General features: G+C 34.4%; 2 protein-coding genes across 3 annotated transcripts; both read left to right on the top strand.

Annotated features, from left to right (window-relative positions):
- Window positions 1–1,919: 1,919 nt before the first annotated feature.
- Window positions 1,920–7,792, top strand: LOC140758077 (ABC transporter I family member 11, chloroplastic). Of its 2 annotated transcripts, XM_073094095.1 has the most exons (11): window positions 1,920–2,013; window positions 2,112–2,169; window positions 2,802–2,881; window positions 2,999–3,050; window positions 3,132–3,265; window positions 4,918–5,032; window positions 5,241–5,327; window positions 5,412–5,460; window positions 5,605–5,646; window positions 5,730–5,814; window positions 7,381–7,792. In XM_073094095.1, exons 1-11 carry the CDS (start codon window positions 1,958–1,960, stop codon window positions 7,457–7,459), a joined length of 837 nt encoding a protein of 278 aa, XP_072950196.1. In that variant the 5' UTR covers window positions 1,920–1,957; the 3' UTR covers window positions 7,460–7,792. The 2 variants fall into 2 exon arrangements, with proteins under 2 accessions (XP_072950196.1, XP_072950197.1); XM_073094096.1 differs by lacking the exon at window positions 5,605–5,646 and having other exon boundaries at window positions 1,927–2,013.
- A 5,982-nt stretch (window positions 7,793–13,774) lies between these two features.
- On the top strand, window positions 13,775–15,469 carry LOC140780180 (probable WRKY transcription factor 75). The gene is made up of 2 exons (XM_073125580.1): window positions 13,775–14,271; window positions 15,134–15,469. The coding sequence occupies exons 1-2, from the start codon at window positions 13,889–13,891 to the stop codon at window positions 15,309–15,311; spliced, it is 561 nt and encodes a 186-aa protein (XP_072981681.1). The 5' UTR covers window positions 13,775–13,888; the 3' UTR covers window positions 15,312–15,469.
- The last annotated feature ends 2,346 nt before the right edge of the window (window positions 15,470–17,815 follow it).

Below are 17,815 nucleotides of genomic sequence, written 5' to 3'. Positions count from 1 at the left end.
CTGCATAACAATCCCCTTTCTTACCAGCATTGCATGCTTCTACCAATAGATTCTACCCTCCTTTTTTCATTATAACTGTGTAGCTTGCACTGCCTACATCAACTGTCTCTCTAATAGGAGCAATAATACTACGTTCCAATTTGTCCTCTGTTTCCTTTTCTTCTTTCTTATAAGTATTATCTTTGGTGCCTAGTCTGATGAATCTGTAAGAATATGTTACTTTGTGGAAAGTGGAATTTCCTTTACTTCCTGGATGATTGGATCCTTGCATTTAATCAGAAAAAGAATTTATACTTCACGTCTTGTTCTGCAGATGGTCCAAAACAGATCAGAGGATATTTTATTTTCATCTTAGTCACTGGTTTTTTTTTTTATAATGTATCCTCTTAAAATATATGTTTTATATAAATACTCACTCAGTTATTTTTTAAAATTAAATCTCAAAAACTTAATATAAAAAAATACTCATAACTAGGAGAAATTTATGAAATTAAATATATTTCCATTATTTTATGTTTAAATTTTAACAGTTGGTTAAACTACACAATAGAGGGAAACAGAGATAATCTTCAATGCAGTAGGATACAGTTTGTATTGAAGAGAGGATAGAATCATATAATAATGCTTATTGTTGTATTTTATTCGTTTTACCTTATTATGGCTTTACAGAGCACATATGGATATATCTAAATTGTTTGAATTCAGGCTCAAAATTAATTTCTAATCGAGCTTGATTAGAGCAACTCGGCCTAGCGCTACTCAGATTACATCCATAGTTATATCTAGCTATTCAGATGGTATCGCTTGATTGTTACCTTTTAGTGCTTCGATTGCTACAGGAATATTTTTATTGTCACTTCGTGAGATATGCAGATAGGGCCTTTTGTGCCTGCCTTGCAAAGAGCAGTATTCGTCGAGGCATTTAAACACTCCAACATGAGAGCAGTTTTTTTCAAAGCGTTCGAACACATGTCCAACAATGTTTAAATACTCAAACACCGATTTCACTACAATTAGGTTATTTTGATTGTTATTTGGAGTTAGGGCTTAATTAATTTTGAGTAATTAAGATAAGTCTCTAAATAAATATGTGGAGAAGCCACATTCAGGGTATTACAAAATATTAATATTTTCTACCTTCTACTATCTCTCATCTCTTTCAATCTTCTTCTTCTATCCAAGGCCAACGCTGTTAAACCGATGCTATTCCTTCCTCCTCAACTATTATTGGGCCGGTCATTTTCTCCCCACTCTCTCAAACCCTAATCACTAGCTAGCTCCTCCCTCGTTATCTGTCGATCCCCCTTCTTCTCTTTTTCTGCATTACAAATCTATCCCATGCTATCATTATTTTCATTATCCATTCTACTTTCATCATTCAGAACTCATTATCTCACTGATTTTACTACCGAACCATCCGTCACCGCAAATAAACACATTGGGCTGGTCCATATCCACTGGCTTGTTGACTTTTCTTTTTTTCTAAGCTTGAGCCAAGTTTAGCTTTCTTTTCGCTGGTGGGTTGTTCCTTACTGTGATTTACCCTCAGTGCTTTGCAAGGCTATCAATGTTTGGGTTTGCAATAGTCAAGAGGGAGCTACAGAACACTACTGAGCTATATATGTCTCTTATAATGATGTTTTACATCCCATTTGGGTTTGAATTTGATACAATATATTTCTTTATGATGCTATAATTATTTACAAAGTTGTGATGCTGTTGCTGTGTATCGTAATAATTTAAGTGCATTAATAAATTTCTTCGCCTACTTAATTTTCCTTTATTAAAAGAACAAAAAAAGATCTAAGCAAAACACGAATCCGATCAGATTGGATAGAGGCAAGGTTGCAAGATTGGGCTTTATGGGTCATCAGAGAACCAAATCGGCCCAGTCCATTACTAACTTTAAACTCATTGGATTTTGGTTAATTTTTAGTTGGTTTCGATTCACGGAGCCATGGAAGCGTCCTCCCTCTTCTTCTCACTATCGCTTCCCAAAGACTCATCCTCCAGGCAAATTGTTCACTAAGTTTCCGTTTCTTAGTTCGATTTTCCCATTAATTGCTCGGGATTTGTCTCTCATTTCTACCCCTTGTCTCGTTCTATTTCAGGAGGCTTCTTCGGAAATCTCGAGCGCTGCAAGTTTCGTCCGATTTCACCCAATTTGAAGTATGATTACCTCTTCCTTCTTACTTCCGATTTAGTTTCTGTATTTAAAGGACTGCCTTTTGTTGGTGGAAAATTCTCAGGTTCGTTAGTTTTATTCTTGTTTATTTATTTATCATTTTCATCTTCTATTTTTGAACCCTTTTCATGGTAGTAGTTGGTTGACATTTTTATATGTCACAAACTAGACTCAATGCTTCTAGTTTCTTTTGATGTTTAGACTTGTATTCAAAATTGTAAAAGGAACAACTATTATCCAGTGGGGTTTCTTTTTTTTTTTTTTTGGTCTAGCTAGTTTCTTTAGTCAGAGATTTGGCACCCAATTGCGCAGAGTTGACCTTAGGGTGGCAGCCCATTGTAAAATTAATCTTCTTTTTTGGATCCTTCTCAAATTTGAGTTATGCATCTGTAGACTCCACAGTGTTGGGGAAAAGATGATGATGGTTTAATTGTTAACTCCATATTAAAGTTTAGAAATAGGTGTGTTTATAGTTATCGCCGACCGGCAGTCATTTGTCACATACCTGGTGGACATCAAATGTGCCTATGTTTTCATGATATATCCTATTTTACTTTATGTTTATATTCATTTTAAACATCAGGAGTTTTGAAACTATGCAGTTGGTTTCTTTAAGGTGAGAAAGGTCGGTTACCGACCTCCGGGGACGCAGCACAACCTATTGAATGAAGTTAGTCTTTCCCTTCCAGAGAAAAAGTAAGAATTTACATTATTACCTTGAATTCGTCTTGCAAGCTTTTTTTAGAAAATTGTATCTGAAATCTGAAGGAGGCTCCTTATTGATGAGTGGATTCATCTGCCTGGTTCCTGCAGATTTGGCTTAATATTTGGACGCAGTGGAAGTGGGAAAACCACTCTCTTACAGGTCTGCGTTGAACATTTCTTATTCATCTGCCTTGCATGTTATTATTCTTTATACAAGTTTTCTATTCTTTATTTGTTGAAGCTTTTGGCTGGATTGGCGGAACCTACATCAGGATCGATTTGTGTCCAGAAATATGGATTTGACAGACATCCGACTCAACCGCCTGAAATCTTGTCGCGAGAACGAGTTGGTATTGTTTTTCAGTTTCCCGAAAGGTATGAAATCTTTCTTTATTAGATGTTTTTAATGTAAGAGGCAATAATTATGACATATTAGAATATTTTGAGACATTTACTCCAATCTGTAATCTTTCTGATATTTATCTTGTTACTAGTGATTCAAGGCTGACAAAATGTCGGCATCTATTAGTTTCTTCATGAGATGATTTGTTTTCTTTACTTGCATAACTAATCATTTTGTAACATCAAGATAATAGAAAGGAGTTTACCACTATAGCTTAATGACCAGAAAACTTCTGGCATTGACTGATGCAGCACTATATAAACATCTTGAGTGACAGAAGATTGCAAAGTATGGTTTATTTTGCCATCATCTTCAGCTTTCAAGATTTCGTCAGCAATTTGGTGACAGCTAGACATAACTCCAAGTTGGGAGGCATTATGAAGTCCTAGTAATGATTTATGAGCACTTGCCATCTCAGTGAACCTCTAGATATTAATGGTGAATTATTTTATTTTTATTGAAGCAAAAGAAAGTAAAAGAGTGCTTCTCACAAAACTTTAAAGACCAGTAGGTGGAGCAGTATCTCTTCCCTTAGCTTTTGTAGTTCGGCCTTGTGCAAGCTAGGAGTAATGCTCTGAAATATCAAACTCGACTTTAGAAGAGTCTAAATGAACATGAAAATTTGATTTAAGAAAAAAAAATCTTTGTCTCTGAAGAACAAGCAAGCCTGATAGCAATGAAACACAATCCACCTTGTCGTTATAAGTTATAACTTATATGCTAATACAATTGATGGGGAAAATCCGTTGGCTTCGTATTTAGTCAAATGTGATCATAAAAGACAGCTATTCTTCCAACAGATTGTGTAGAATCTCAGTACAAGTAAATATATGGCAATCAACACATATTCTAAGGGTGAGAATGATGCAGGACAGTGTCTCGATTGTAGATTTGAGAAGGAGAAGAAGTAGCGAAAATAATCAAACTCAGAGAATTCACCAACCGGAGTGTCGGAATCCACCGACATTGAAATCCATCAACAAATACTTAATATATGAAAACTCTCAAAATATTCATTAATTAATAAAAGAGGATTACAAGTCTTTATATAGGCAAAATAAAGTAAATGATAAAAAGACGAGAATAGCCCAGAAGATGGCTAGTCACAACCCTCATTAAGCCAAAGAATTATGGGTGCAGTCCTTTTGTACCTACAAGAATAAACGTTACGAATAGTAGTGTCCCCACTAGAGAGCAATCCCATCTTTCATTCACTAAAACATAATTCTAGTCGTAGTTTTGTTTCATTAGAATGTTATGGCACAGTTTTCATAATTTAATAGGTTTATTGATCATGTGGCCTAACCTGGATCATGACCAAAAAAAAAAAAAAACACACTAAATTAGAGCATCCTTTAGAACTTTATTGTAACTTTCTTTATATATTCTGGGTGATATTTTAAGCTACCAGATCTTGTTTATCCTTCCACTAAGTTTTCCAAAGAGATTTCCTGTAGCATTATGGACTTGTGTTCTGCAAGTGTAAGTACAGTTTTTTAGTATTTTATGAAGAAACAAACATGTATTTGATAAAAGTATGAAACATGTTAGTTCTTCTCGCCACTCAGTATGATTTGTCCATCATCAGTTAAGCTTTGTGACTTTTAAATTCCTTTTATGTTAGGTACTTTTTGGCTGATACTGTGCTTGAGGAAGTTACCTTTGGGTGGCCAAGGCAAAAGGCAGACCATTTATTAAGAGAACAGCTTGCTTTGAAACTTCAATATGCCATTAATTCGGTATATTAAGAACATTTCCTCTGAAGGATGTTTGCATTTAGAGTACTTTCTTTCCCCAGTTGATCCATCTTTGAATATCTTCTAGCCATATAGTTGCAAAGGTTGACATGTACCAGTCATTTTATTTCTGCATTGAAATATTGAGATTACTTAGAAACCTACCAAATTAAAAGTCACCATTTGATGGAGAGTTATATCTGCTTTGCAGGTTGGTTTGAATACTATACCCTTGGATGAAGACCCACATTCTCTAAGTGGTGGCTTCAAGCGACGCCTTGCCTTAGCAATTCAGCTGGTAAAGAGAATTATCATATTGTTAGTACTCTAGCACAATGGCAAGAATTAAAGACCTGAGATTTTGATAATCATGCTTTTCCAGGTTCAAACACCAGATCTTTTGCTACTAGATGAGCCACTGGCAGGTCTAGGTAAGTTCTTGATTGTACTTGGCCAACATGTTGGACTAGCTTTATGGCTTCAATATCAAATATACTTGGAACTTACTTTTAGCTGGTCCATTAGTGATCTTATAACTGATGCAAACTTTGTTGCATACATTTATTTGCTTTCAGAAGGAACTGCTGATATTTGGCTTTCTTTTTATAATTGTCATGGTATATCTTCATGTTTTACTTATCTCATTAAACTGATAGCTTGCTTCTGTTTTACTTGATTCAATTTTTACTTCTGAGACTAGATTGGAAAGCTCGGGCTGATGTTGTGAAGTTGCTAAAGCACCTAAAGAAGCAACTTACTATTCTGGTCGTTAGCCATGACCTAAAGTAAGTTTCACTTGAAAATGAACTTTTGCTTCCTCTTCTTGTACTTCCACCCTTGATAACTTATGGTTTTCTTTTTCTTTTTTGACAAAGAGGTTTTCACCCTATTTCATTCAGAAATTAATTATCCCCAGGTTGCTAAACACAACCTGAGAGCAAAACAATTGAAGTTCCACCCTTACAGCAACCCTACTATCAACCAAATCTAACTAGTACACCAGCCAGCATCTTATAAACACACTACATCAATAGTAACAATACCAAAACCAAAAACCACACCACCTGGTCCAGGTTCCAAAAGATAAAAAAACAACTATATCCCAATAGAAAACTAAACAACCAACTATAGACCACCCAAAATTAGCAGTAATAAACATAGTTATCAGAACTAGACTAGATCGGGTGGTTAGACCGGTGAACCGATGAATCAACCACCAAAGGCCTCTGAGAGCCATCTAGTCATCTAGAATCGCTGGTTCAATTAATCTCTGCTCTGACAGCTGCTTTCTTGCTTTGGCATTTTTCTCTTCTCCTTGCATACACCTGCCAAGCAAAGGAATAAGCCTAAGTAACAAAGAATACAGATTTCCATTCTTTTTTTTTTGTTCTGAAATTTTTTTTCTATTTTGCTCCATCCAAATGTTCCATATCATGGCAGACATCATTATCTTCCACCACACTCTACCTTCTTCCTTAATATTTTTAATGTCATAGAACAGATCTCTCACTTTCTTTGAACTCCCTTTATACAGAAAAAACTGTGTAATCCTCTCAAAAATATATTTTGAGTAATTGCATCTGACAAACAAATAGGAAACTGATTTCTCTTTACCACAGAAAACATAGTTCACACTGCTCGTCCAACCCCTTTTTATTAGATTATCCTCGATAAGTATTCTATTATTGCATACCAGCCAAAGAAAGCTTTAATTTTCACAAGAATCCTCAACTTCTAATTTTTTTTCTGACTGCTGAGTGATCTGTCTACCATTATTTAGAAACTTGTACAAAGATCTCACAGAATAAATATCACTGCTATTAAATCTCCAAGTGCCACTATCTTTATGGCCATTCATCATAGCAATCCTATCCTGCCCCCAGTTAATAAGTTTTTGTTCCTTAGCTAACTGATTCAAATCCAGACCTCTATGGTACTGTAATTTTCAGTCCCTTCCATTCCAAACCTGGTTCACATACACCTCTTCATCCCACAACAACTTGTGGTATTAAAATGACCTTTATTGCATGATTAGAGAAGAGCGAAGCTGAATAATTCAATTAATTAGTTCATTAGATTAGGAGAAATAAGAACCTACTGGTTAACCTGTACCTAGCTCCTTTTTACTCCAAGATTCTGATGAAACCAATATATAAAACGGCAGGCCTCTCAGAGAATTTACCATTATGGCAGTTTCTGATATGCTTTTACTATATAGATTTGAAATAGGTCAGTTGTTTGCATACTGTACACACACACACACACTGAACCCATAATTTTTATGCGAGTATGTTCTCTAAATTTCTAGGGCATGGGCAGTTGTTGCTTGCTTAAGTTGTAACATTTTACAGGGAATTGTCTTCTTTGGTGGATATCTCATGGAAGATGGAGATGGGAGGAATGCTGAAAAAAGAACCATTGCCTGTTTAATAGAAAGACTTCCTTGTGCTGTTTGAAGCTCCATACTGTTGCCAAAACCAAGGAAAGCAAAATCGCCATGGCTGATGATGGTTTGATGGTCCAATTTGCAGCAGTACATCTGATATCTCACAAATGTCGCCGATCTTTCCTGGTTTTCTTCTAAGGCACACATTATTTTTCGGAAAGCGGCCCGCCTGTTATTTTACGACCATTGAGATATTTCTGGTAATTTACATTATTCTAAACACTGACAACTAGATGAACAAAGATGGTAAAGAGATCTAACTGCTGAAAGTAATGATGCAAACAAGTGGAGATTTGTGTCACAACTAGTTTTCTACTTATCGAGCTTTTGATTATGACTTTCTAGAATGAAGGAAAACTTCATGCTTCCTTCTGATGTGTGGACATGGAATTCTACACTACATTGATTTAAAACAACAGGTCCCACCTACAGAAAGTTCATATGGATTTTCTCAACCTTGTCCTTATCTTGCATCTGTCAGCTTTGATATTATTGAGGTTGAATCATTCATTTGCCATCTAATTCAAAACTCGTGTACCAAAATAGGAAGAAGATTAGGTCCTGCCCAAGAAGGTTGCCTATATATGTTTGGTCTCTCATATCCTACAAGGCCCAGAATCTAGCTTCAGCTCAAGAATGTCAATTTCTGCAATCCAAACTAGTTGCAATTTATTCAACCCCAAAACTAGAACACCTCTTTACAGGATTATTATTCTTGTAATCTTTACAAAGAAGAACAGTATTTGAGCTTTTTACATAATTCTCATGAAAAAAATTTCAAAATGTTTTCAGTGTCAAGATATTCTAAATATAAGCCTGCTAACTATTAACATTATTCTCCAAAAATATAGACAAACTTCTGGCTATGTAGAGTTTACATCTCCCAACTAATGGTCAAAAGATTTCCATATCTAGGTTGCTAATAATGTGACAAGCAGCAACTTTCATTTATTTATTTATTTATTTGTTTGTTTTCCCTCAAATTTCAAAGTTTCAATGACACTGACTTCCTCCAAATGACAAATCCATTTAGAACTCTTACTACCACCACGTGTCATCACCTATCTCTCTCAGTATTAAAAGGAATTTACTGGACCTAAATGCAAAAGTGGCACCAATAACATGAAGTGTCATTGTATCACACCTAAACTTCTATGAAGTAATCCAACAATCCTAGAAATTTCTAACAACTTGATAAGGTTTGGAAGAAATAAAGTTAGCAATACCGATTAAATTTTAAATAATAAAGATATGATAAAATCATAAATTTATTCATTTAAATTGGATTATTATTATTATTATTATTTTAGAATTCTATATAGCTTTGTCCGTAAAGAGTATTTATCAAATATGATGGAAAAAGTAACGACGGCTGCAGTGATATAAATAAAATATTAAGATGGTTAAACTCAAATTTAAACTAAGATAAAATATAATTTTTCTATTTTATTTTGTCATATTTCTAGAGAGCAAATAGCCATGATTGATGGAATCTTTGGCATGCACCAGAGAATGTGGAATCTTCCAATATTCCTTGAAAAGTATCTAAGACTAGGAATAAGGTTCCCAATCACAGTTTATTACTTGCAAAAAAGAAAAATCTAATATTAAAAATACTATTAGGTTACTCATAGTTTTCTTGTCAAGAACTCTTATCATAAAAAACTAAATATATGTTTAATAGGGGATAAGAACTCCAGGCTAGTGATTAGGGTTCTCTATAAAGAATTTTCAATCCCTAATAGAAAACACATTTTGACTTTTCTCTTAAAAAAACAAAATTAATCTTTTGGAGGAATTTTTTTTCCCAGCAAAGTTAAATCCACCATGCATGTATCTAGAATCTAAGTAACTTTCAAAAGCTTAAGGAGAATAAATATCATGTCAGTCCTCTCTCTCTCTCTCTTTTATTTTTACCCACAAATGTCTTTAAAGAATTAATAAATAATAAGAATACATAATTAATCTATTTTTTTTAATTATAAACTGGCAATGAGTTTAACCGTCTTTGACCATCAGATGAGCTCAGACTAATAGCATATAGCATTCTGGTGAAAAATTTATTAAATATCACCGCTGTATAATGAGCTGATACCGTGCGCCGACCCTGTTGAAGAATTCATCAAATATCAGCATCAACATGCAACTCAACTCCTCGACGAATAGGCTGAAGGGGTGGACCTCTAATTTATCCATGTATATAGAATTGCTCTCGCAAAAAAAAGGAAAAAAAAATCCATATCTACCGTTCAAAGTCCTAGGATTGAATTCCATTACCATATTCCTTGTGAGAGAGATAGAGAGATAAGAGAGATTAGTAAAACCATGTGGATTTATAATTCTTTGCATCTTAACTTGATGTTAACTAGACATAGAATTATAGGACAAGGTTACGTAGTCATTGCTTCTTAATTTGGTTAATCTGATTGCTAATTTATTTTTGTTAATTAATAACGATATTCTACATTCCAACCATGATCAATGATGACCCAATATAAGAAAATTAATTCCAAGATTACAATTAGTATACTTTGGATTAAGTGGCAAAGTAAAGTGGATTTGCGAATTAATCTAATAACCATTATCAAATCTAAAGGAAAATGACTTCTATAACCTAACCTTGGCATTTACAATCAAATTAAATCAATTGGTGTTATCAAACTAACTTTTCTAACCCTAATGGAGAAAATCTGTGGAATTTTTCTCGCTCATCTCTGTAGAAAATTATTCTTTATTTTATAAAATTAACTCTTTCTTATTCATAAACACTACTAAAACACTATTTATCTTTCTAAAAATATGCACATATTTCTTTTTCTTTTTTTTGAAAAAAGGCAAACATATTAATCAACTTTCCCGGTTTACAGTATGCACCACTTACATCGACAGCCAACATAGATATGCGTGAGGGGAGAAAGGAATCCTCCATAGTATAATTAAGGATCATATTCCTATCATAATTTGCGAGTGATATGGTATAAAAATAAGAAAGGAAAACCAGATGCATGCATTTCTATCTCAAATGAGGTGGTCTGATAGAATTATTAAGGTTTTATTTTTTTAACTACACTCCAGTCAAACTTAGCTAATTGATTGATTTCTAGAAGTAATGTAACTCTCAAGGGCATCACTGGCAAGTAGTCAATGTTGCAGTTGAAATGTCTATTTGGGTAGTTTTGTTAATAGAACAAGCAAAAAATTCACAGGTATTTCCTTCTTAAATGCTAGTTTTTATTTACTTAATTCTTGTTTTAAGAGCAATTAAAAACTTAATATTATTTTTAATTCAAATAGGAGAAGACTACTGTGACACTAACTATTTGAGCACAATCTCATTATATTTGTGAGAAAAATAATGTTTGTGTGGAGAATATAGCAATTAAGTCAAGATTTCCGAAGGAGAAGTCAAAATTTTCATAAATATTTCAATTTCAAACTTCATTTGACATCATCATTGTGTTGGAAGTTTGAATTGTCCTCCAAGCGTGGAAGACTATCACTAGTGTTCTATGTTCAAACAAACCAAGAACGATCAAAATTAATTTTATTCCTAGGTGTCTCATTCGAAATTACCGGAGTGGTCGTTTTCGCATAACGAACGTGGATATCTAGATGTGATGGATTAAAAACTTTGAAGGGAAGAAGAAAAATAGTTAAGAATAAGAAAGAAAGATTAGAGATGGTCATCATGATTTGCTAATGCTTGGGAGATTCGCCAAAGGTCCACAATTTAAATTTTATAAAGAGCAGTCAGAGTGAGTTGAATTCATGAACTCATGCCATTTGAATTCAAATTACGAAGATTGATATTAATTTGTTTGCTAGTGTAGAAGATTATATATGGAGGTGAAAAATGATCAAAATATTGGGAGCTAAGTTAATAATATATGAGATTCAAACTTTAGAAGATTATCCTCTGAATATTTGTTATTTGTTATTATTGTGTTATAGTTATGTGTTTAAAACCACTGATATTGTGACCGAACAGTTTTCACCGAAAGCGGTTTAATCTATTTCTCCAAAACCAAGCTCAGGTTGACTCGCTTATTAGTTATTAAAAGTTTTTATCTTTTGTTGAAGCAACTTTTGTCGGCCCTAGCAGAGCAGTCTGCTAGGGTTTGGTTTTTTATTTCTCTTCTTCACCGAGGGTTTTCCTCATCGGTAGCCGTTGTCATTGTGCTTTTCCCTCTTCCCTCCTAGCCTCGCCTAGGAGGAGGGGATGTGTTTTTCCCTTCATGGCAAGTTATTTTTTTCTCTTTTTCTTCTTTCTATCTCCCCTCCTTATTTTGCTCTACCAAGGTTGCTCCTATCACGGCCGCCGCAACCATAGCCGTTGAGGTCATAGTTGCTACAGACGATGCCGCTGCAACCATGGCCATCTAGGTCAGAGTCCCTTTTCTCCCTCTTTCCACTCCTCTTCCCTCTCTTTCTTTTATTTTCTTTCCCCATTCTCCACTTTTGTATCCACCTCCCTGTATGTGCCTTTTGGCAATGGCTCCCCTCCGTCGACAACACCTCCTCCTAGAAGCTTACTGGGCTAAATCTTCTCAATCTGTCAACCCCGCCGCCCACTGCCTACCTCTCTCTTTCCTTTTTAGCAAGATTGATAGCCATGAGTTTTGGTGGCCGCCAAGTCATATTGTTTCTTTGGTGATGGTTTATTTTTATCTTTTGTAGGGTACAGCTACATCGCTTCAGGATACTCTCAAGATCAAAAAGAAATTTAAATTAATTTATCTACTACGATGATTGAATATGTTGAGTGTTTCTTATGCAGATCTTGTATGCCCTTTAGGGCTTGATGCTTACTTATAGTGCCGGTAGAGAGACTCCTCAAAATATCTCCGGTTTCCTTTATGTATCAAGCTTATAAAAGATAATTAAATTTAGTTCATACTGGCTTCAAATATTGAGAAAGCTAGAACAAGATCAAGCTACATATAATTCACTTTTTTCTTGCACAAGAAAATAAGGTAATATTGATAATGTTGTAACCATTTTAAATATTCTTTTTATAATCTAAGGTTACTCTTAATTATAATTAATTATATTTAACTGAAGGAATGACAATTACAAAAGAATAATTAAAGACAATTAAGTAAAAAAAAAATGCCCTTTAATTATATTATCGATTAAGGACAAAATCCCCAAAGGAGATGGTAGTTGCCCACCCTAATTATCTTAGACATTATCTATCACTACTTTAGTACGTGCACAGTTTATTTAATCTATAGGCACAAAAACGTGTCATTTCTTAAGGACTACTAATCATACTCTTTAAATTAAATTAATAAGCATGTGGACAGTGATAAGATTAATTACTAAACTAATTTGCTGCCCAATTAACAATCTTATTACTCTCCTATAAACAATGAACTGATCCAAAATTAATGAGTCTGCCATTTCTAAAACCACTGCATGAATTCTCTACAGTTGGGCACTTAGTATAAGGGAGGGTTATCCAAGAAGTGGCTATTCCTTATCCAATTTTTTTACAAATAGCTTAAGAAATATAGTTTTATATCTAATCATGAGAGGCTTAAATGATGGAAATAAAAATCTCATGGGATCATATGGATATATGAATAATATTACTATTTCTCCACATGTTATATGTTTATAATTTGTATAGTTAGATAAGTTTGGAATCTAGTACTTTAAATCGATCCATGTTAGTGGTTCCCACACCACAATGGTCAAAGAATAACATAATAACATAATAACTCTCTTTCTCTCTTTCTCTCTTTCTCTCTGTCTCTATCTAGATGAAAGAGAGATGTGGCAGGCACTGGATCGATCCTTCCATGTTGTTTCCAAAGGAAGGGAGTAAGAAGTAAGAAGAAAGAAGAGTAAATCCAAAAGAGAGATTAGTGTTCTCGCTTTCTGACCCATTTTATTTACGTGCCGTTTACGACACTATCCTCCCTTTATCTCCATTTACATGATGATATTAATCCTAAATTACACTTTCACCCCCTCCCACTTTTACTCTTTTTTAACCCTAATTTATGTATATTACTTATTATAATCTCGTAAAGTTATTATAGTGTTTGGTTGTATGTCGGTACCTACGCTTGATAAGTTATTGTTTAGTTACTATATTAGTATAAAGTTGTTGATGGATTAATTAGGAGGCGAATTTGCTGCCGGATGGCGGGATATAGTTTAGAAGGGGTGAAAATGTCATTTAGGCTGAGATTAACCAGCATCATTAGATTCTTAGACCATTCTTATCCCAAACACATAGCCGCCTTCCACAATCCACTACTCTTCCTATGACCCCACATTATATCATGATCTCTTCGTTGCTTTGTTGCTCTTTCTCTTTACTCCTATCACCTTCCTTCCTCCCCTCTCTCTCCTCTCTCCTCTCTCCTCTCTCCTCTCTCTCTCTCTCTGTGGATATCTCAACCATGGAGAACTACTCCATACTATTTCCACCACAACCATCGTCGTCCTATCACTCTCCCCACTTCTCTAGCTTCCCAACCAGCATAGTAAACGACACCCAACTCTTAGTTAGTAGTACTCCTACCCATGGCAATAACTCAGGTGGATTCTTGGGTCTAAAGGAGGGAAAACTTCCAAGCTCACAAGGCCATGAAGCTCCTCACATGGTGGAATCCTTTCCTGGGCCCGAGAGCGTCGACGCGAAGATGACGAAGAAGAAGGGGGAGAAGAAGGTGAGGAGGCCTCGCTACGCCTTCCAAACGCGAAGCCAAGTCGATATCCTCGACGACGGCTACCGGTGGAGGAAGTACGGCCAGAAGGCTGTGAAGAATAACAAATTTCCAAGGTTTCTTCTTCTTCTTCTTCTTCGTCTCTCTTTCTTATTACTCCTCTCCAATTGCACCATAGAATTAGTATTGTGTTCTTGCACTGCTAGAGTTATCATCTAATCTTTCCAAAGGTAGTAGGTGAGATCTTTAATGGTTTCTTCTAGAGATTGCTAGTATTAATATTGATTTACTAATTATGCTCTATGATGTCCCTATGACAAGGACTAATTGTCACATGATTTGGTGGCTATCAAATTAATAGTAACTAGGTGGTCATATTTGACCAAGAATAGTTTGGCTCTATATCTCTTCTCTGCTCGATCTCTTCCGGCATTTAAGTACATCAAGAAGATTGCAAGTGAGCACTGAGAATACCTGCATTTGAGCTCTCCAATATTGGAACAAATTAGTCATCAAAATAGCTTTAATTGTTAAAAGACACTTGAAATTAAGTAGCTTTTTCGACCCAAAATTTTGGTGGATTCAGCAATCAGAAAGATTTAACTCCAATTAATAATCATTTATTATCTTCTTTAAAATGATTAACTAGGTCCTTCATATAGATCTTGATACGCAAGCTTGTTATTTGATTAGCAAAAAGTATCTTGAACATTTAATCAGTCTCCATACTTCTTAAATTGCAACATTCTTGTTGATTACTTATATGCATGCTTCAGTTTAACAACAATAGAAACTGAATGCTTCAATCTGAAAGACAATTAAGGAGAAATACATCGATATGGCAAGAGAGATTATCATTTTTCATGGCAAAGATTGCATTTACATGAACAAAGACATTAAAATAGTTGGTTAGACTCCTTTTTTTTTTCCTTACAACAAAATTCTCATCTCTCTAATATGATCATTATGTTGATTCAGAAGCTACTACAGATGCACACACCAAGGTTGCAATGTGAAGAAGCAAGTGCAACGGCTATCGAAGGATGAAGGGGTTGTCGTAACCACTTACGAGGGCATGCACACTCACCCCATAGAGAAATCCAATGACAACTTTGAACATATACTGAATCAAATGCAAATCTACTCCAACTATTAACCTCTCCATGAGTAAAAGGAGTTCAGAGTTACTTGTAAAGTTATGAGTCTAATGTGCTTGTCATACATACATACATGATAGAAACTTCCTTCTCTGAAGTCCTAATTTTCCTTCTTATGTAGGCAATAAGAAAATTACATTATACATCCCTTCTTTCACATTGTTCATCAAGTTGCTTGAGTGGAATTTACATAGATTATTTACTCAGAGAGCATGCAGCTCAATTTTAGTTGATAGATACTTGTAAAGCAACATATCTGAGTACAAGAACAAGTGCAGATCATGGCACTTTCTTTTTTCTATTGCTGTTTTAATTAAGATTATAGATAATAATACTAGATAGCATACATTCGGAATATAAGAAACCTATAGACATTAGTTTTAAAAAAGAAAAAATTATTCCTTTTTCCCCAGAAATCTTTATCAACATGAGGGTGCATTCGATCACAAGATGGAACATGTATATAATTTATACGTTAATTCTTCTTCAACATAATTATGCTCTAATAAAATATCACTTCTTTTTTTCTTTTTTATTGAAGCAATATGATCCTTCAAGAAAATAAGAAATTTCTTCTTTTTTGTTTTCGGGTGGGGTTTATTTGAATATTAAAATCAAAACGATAGTGTCATTTTTTATGCTAGCATAACAACAGGATATTGTTATGAACCGACTTAATCCGATCCGTAATGTTTCTGGACAAATTTGAGGACGTAACTTTCGAAGGCTATTCCGGAGGATTTAGCTATTAGATTATTGTGAAATTTTGGTACGAGGTAGCCCTGGGAGAGAACTTTTCGATGAATCTAGTTTCACATAAACGGATATGTAGATCAGAAGATATCTTTGAAAAGATAGACAAATATCGGAGACTTAAACTTATGAGATTTAAGTCTGCACGGGGTTTGAGATCTGTAAGTGGAGGCACAGATTCCTAGGTATAAGATGGAGGTCATAATAGATTGGAGACCGAGTAGTTGATGGAGGTTGCTCGGCAATTGATGATGGAGGTGGTGGGTTATGGATGTAGATGCGATATATAATTGAAAGCTATAATTAGCCTACAACTATGGTAGCGGGTAAGAATAAAAATCGTATGGGAGATAGACGAAAGGGGAGAAGTAGGCCTGTCCTAAGAAACTAAGATGATCGATGGAAGAGAGAGATCGGAAGTTAGACAAGACCTTGCCGACGACCTAGTTGAGAAAGATGCTAGGGCAAAAAGTCGATTAATCTTTCATTCCAAGCATGTTTAAGATACAAGCCATAAGACTCTATTTATAGAAATTATCCTAAACAACTTAACTAAACTAGTCTTCCTTATCTATCTCAGATTAATTTTTTATTTTGCCATCCATATATTTGAATTTGGAGAATTCATGAATAGTAAAATTATAGATCTTGAGGTTAAAAATATTATACAACTAGTTTGATATTATTTGGACGTCTGAAAAATATTCTACAAATATTTTCTCAAAACCGCGTAAAGTTAGATTTAACTAATTAAATAAGATCCTAACCTACTAAGACTCTAATTAAACCAAATAAGTAAATAAGATAACTAAACCCAATCCATTGAGCCCAATATCCCTGTGACGTGATCCGATCTGGCCCAGCTCACATCAGATATGAAATATAATAAGACTAAATTATAGGGTGTTAAACACAAATTTCCTGTTATATATTGAAAAAAATACGTGATGTTGAGATACGCTGGCTGAGATATAACCGAAGGATGTTCTTCTCTCCCACTAAAGGCTGTGAGTGAGCTCTAGTAAAAGGACAAGATCACCACCACATCCCCACATAATTTACAGAGACACCATAAGGCATAAGCCAAGAAGAGCTTTACATGGGGAGAAGAAGGAAAAAATATATATTTGCATTTAGATCCTTCTTCTTTATGATATTTGACACTTCAACTATATAAAACTTTTGAGAAATTTATCAAAAACAATATAATGGCTTTAAATTTTATTATCATTTACACCTTACTATATAAATATTTATCATTCACCCACTTCATTACTTTTCAAAATTAAAAAAAAATAAAAATATTTAAAATGTCCCTTATTTAAATTTGAAATCTAGTTTTTAATTCTCTTAGTCACAAAAACTTATTCAAGGTATTACAATCATTTTGTATATTGATTCATCTATATTAGTAATCGACACTTAACAAAATTAACAGCAAGGTATTTTTAAAAGATTTTTCAAAAAAAATAATTTTGTTAGTTATTAGATGGCTATAACATGATTAATATTGAAAGTCGTTACACTCTTATCTAGAGAAAAAGAAAATAGAGAAATTAAGCATAATTTTTTTTTCCATGTCGTTAGGTTGGAAAGTATTAGACCGCTCTCGAGAGACTAACCAGGCTGCTAATCGGTTTACCAATTTGTATAGAAAATTAAAATTTTTAGCATTTCGGGCTAACCCCATCCCCGATTCGTTAAATAGATTTTGGTACAGGATACTGAGGATATCCTCCGGAATACCTAA

The sequence above is a fragment of the Typha angustifolia genome, chromosome 3 (genome assembly GCF_048772165.1).
Source record: "Typha angustifolia cultivar Huaian chromosome 3, ASM4877216v1, whole genome shotgun sequence".
Taxonomy (NCBI): domain Eukaryota; kingdom Viridiplantae; phylum Streptophyta; class Magnoliopsida; order Poales; family Typhaceae; genus Typha; species Typha angustifolia.
Note: the sequence above shows the minus strand (reverse complement) of the source record. Positions and strands in the feature narration are given on the sequence as shown.

What these genes read in the sequence shown, in the direction of transcription:
- LOC140780180 (XM_073125580.1), top strand. Translation starts at nt 13,889, where the DNA reads ATGGAGAACTACTCCATACTATTTCCACCACAACCATCGTCGTCCTAT. An exon ending in AAGAATAACAAATTTCCAAG is followed by an intron (nt 14,272 to 15,133) that starts GTTTCTTCTTCT and finishes ATGTTGATTCAG; the next exon opens with AAGCTACTACAGATGCACAC.
- LOC140758077 (XM_073094095.1), top strand. Translation starts at nt 1,958, where the DNA reads ATGGAAGCGTCCTCCCTCTTCTTCTCACTATCGCTTCCCAAAGACTCA. An exon ending in TTCAATATGCCATTAATTCG is followed by an intron (nt 5,033 to 5,240) that starts GTATATTAAGAA and finishes TCTGCTTTGCAG; the next exon opens with GTTGGTTTGAATACTATACC. An exon ending in TGAGCCACTGGCAGGTCTAG is followed by an intron (nt 5,461 to 5,604) that starts GTAAGTTCTTGA and finishes ATTTGCTTTCAG; the next exon opens with AAGGAACTGCTGATATTTGG.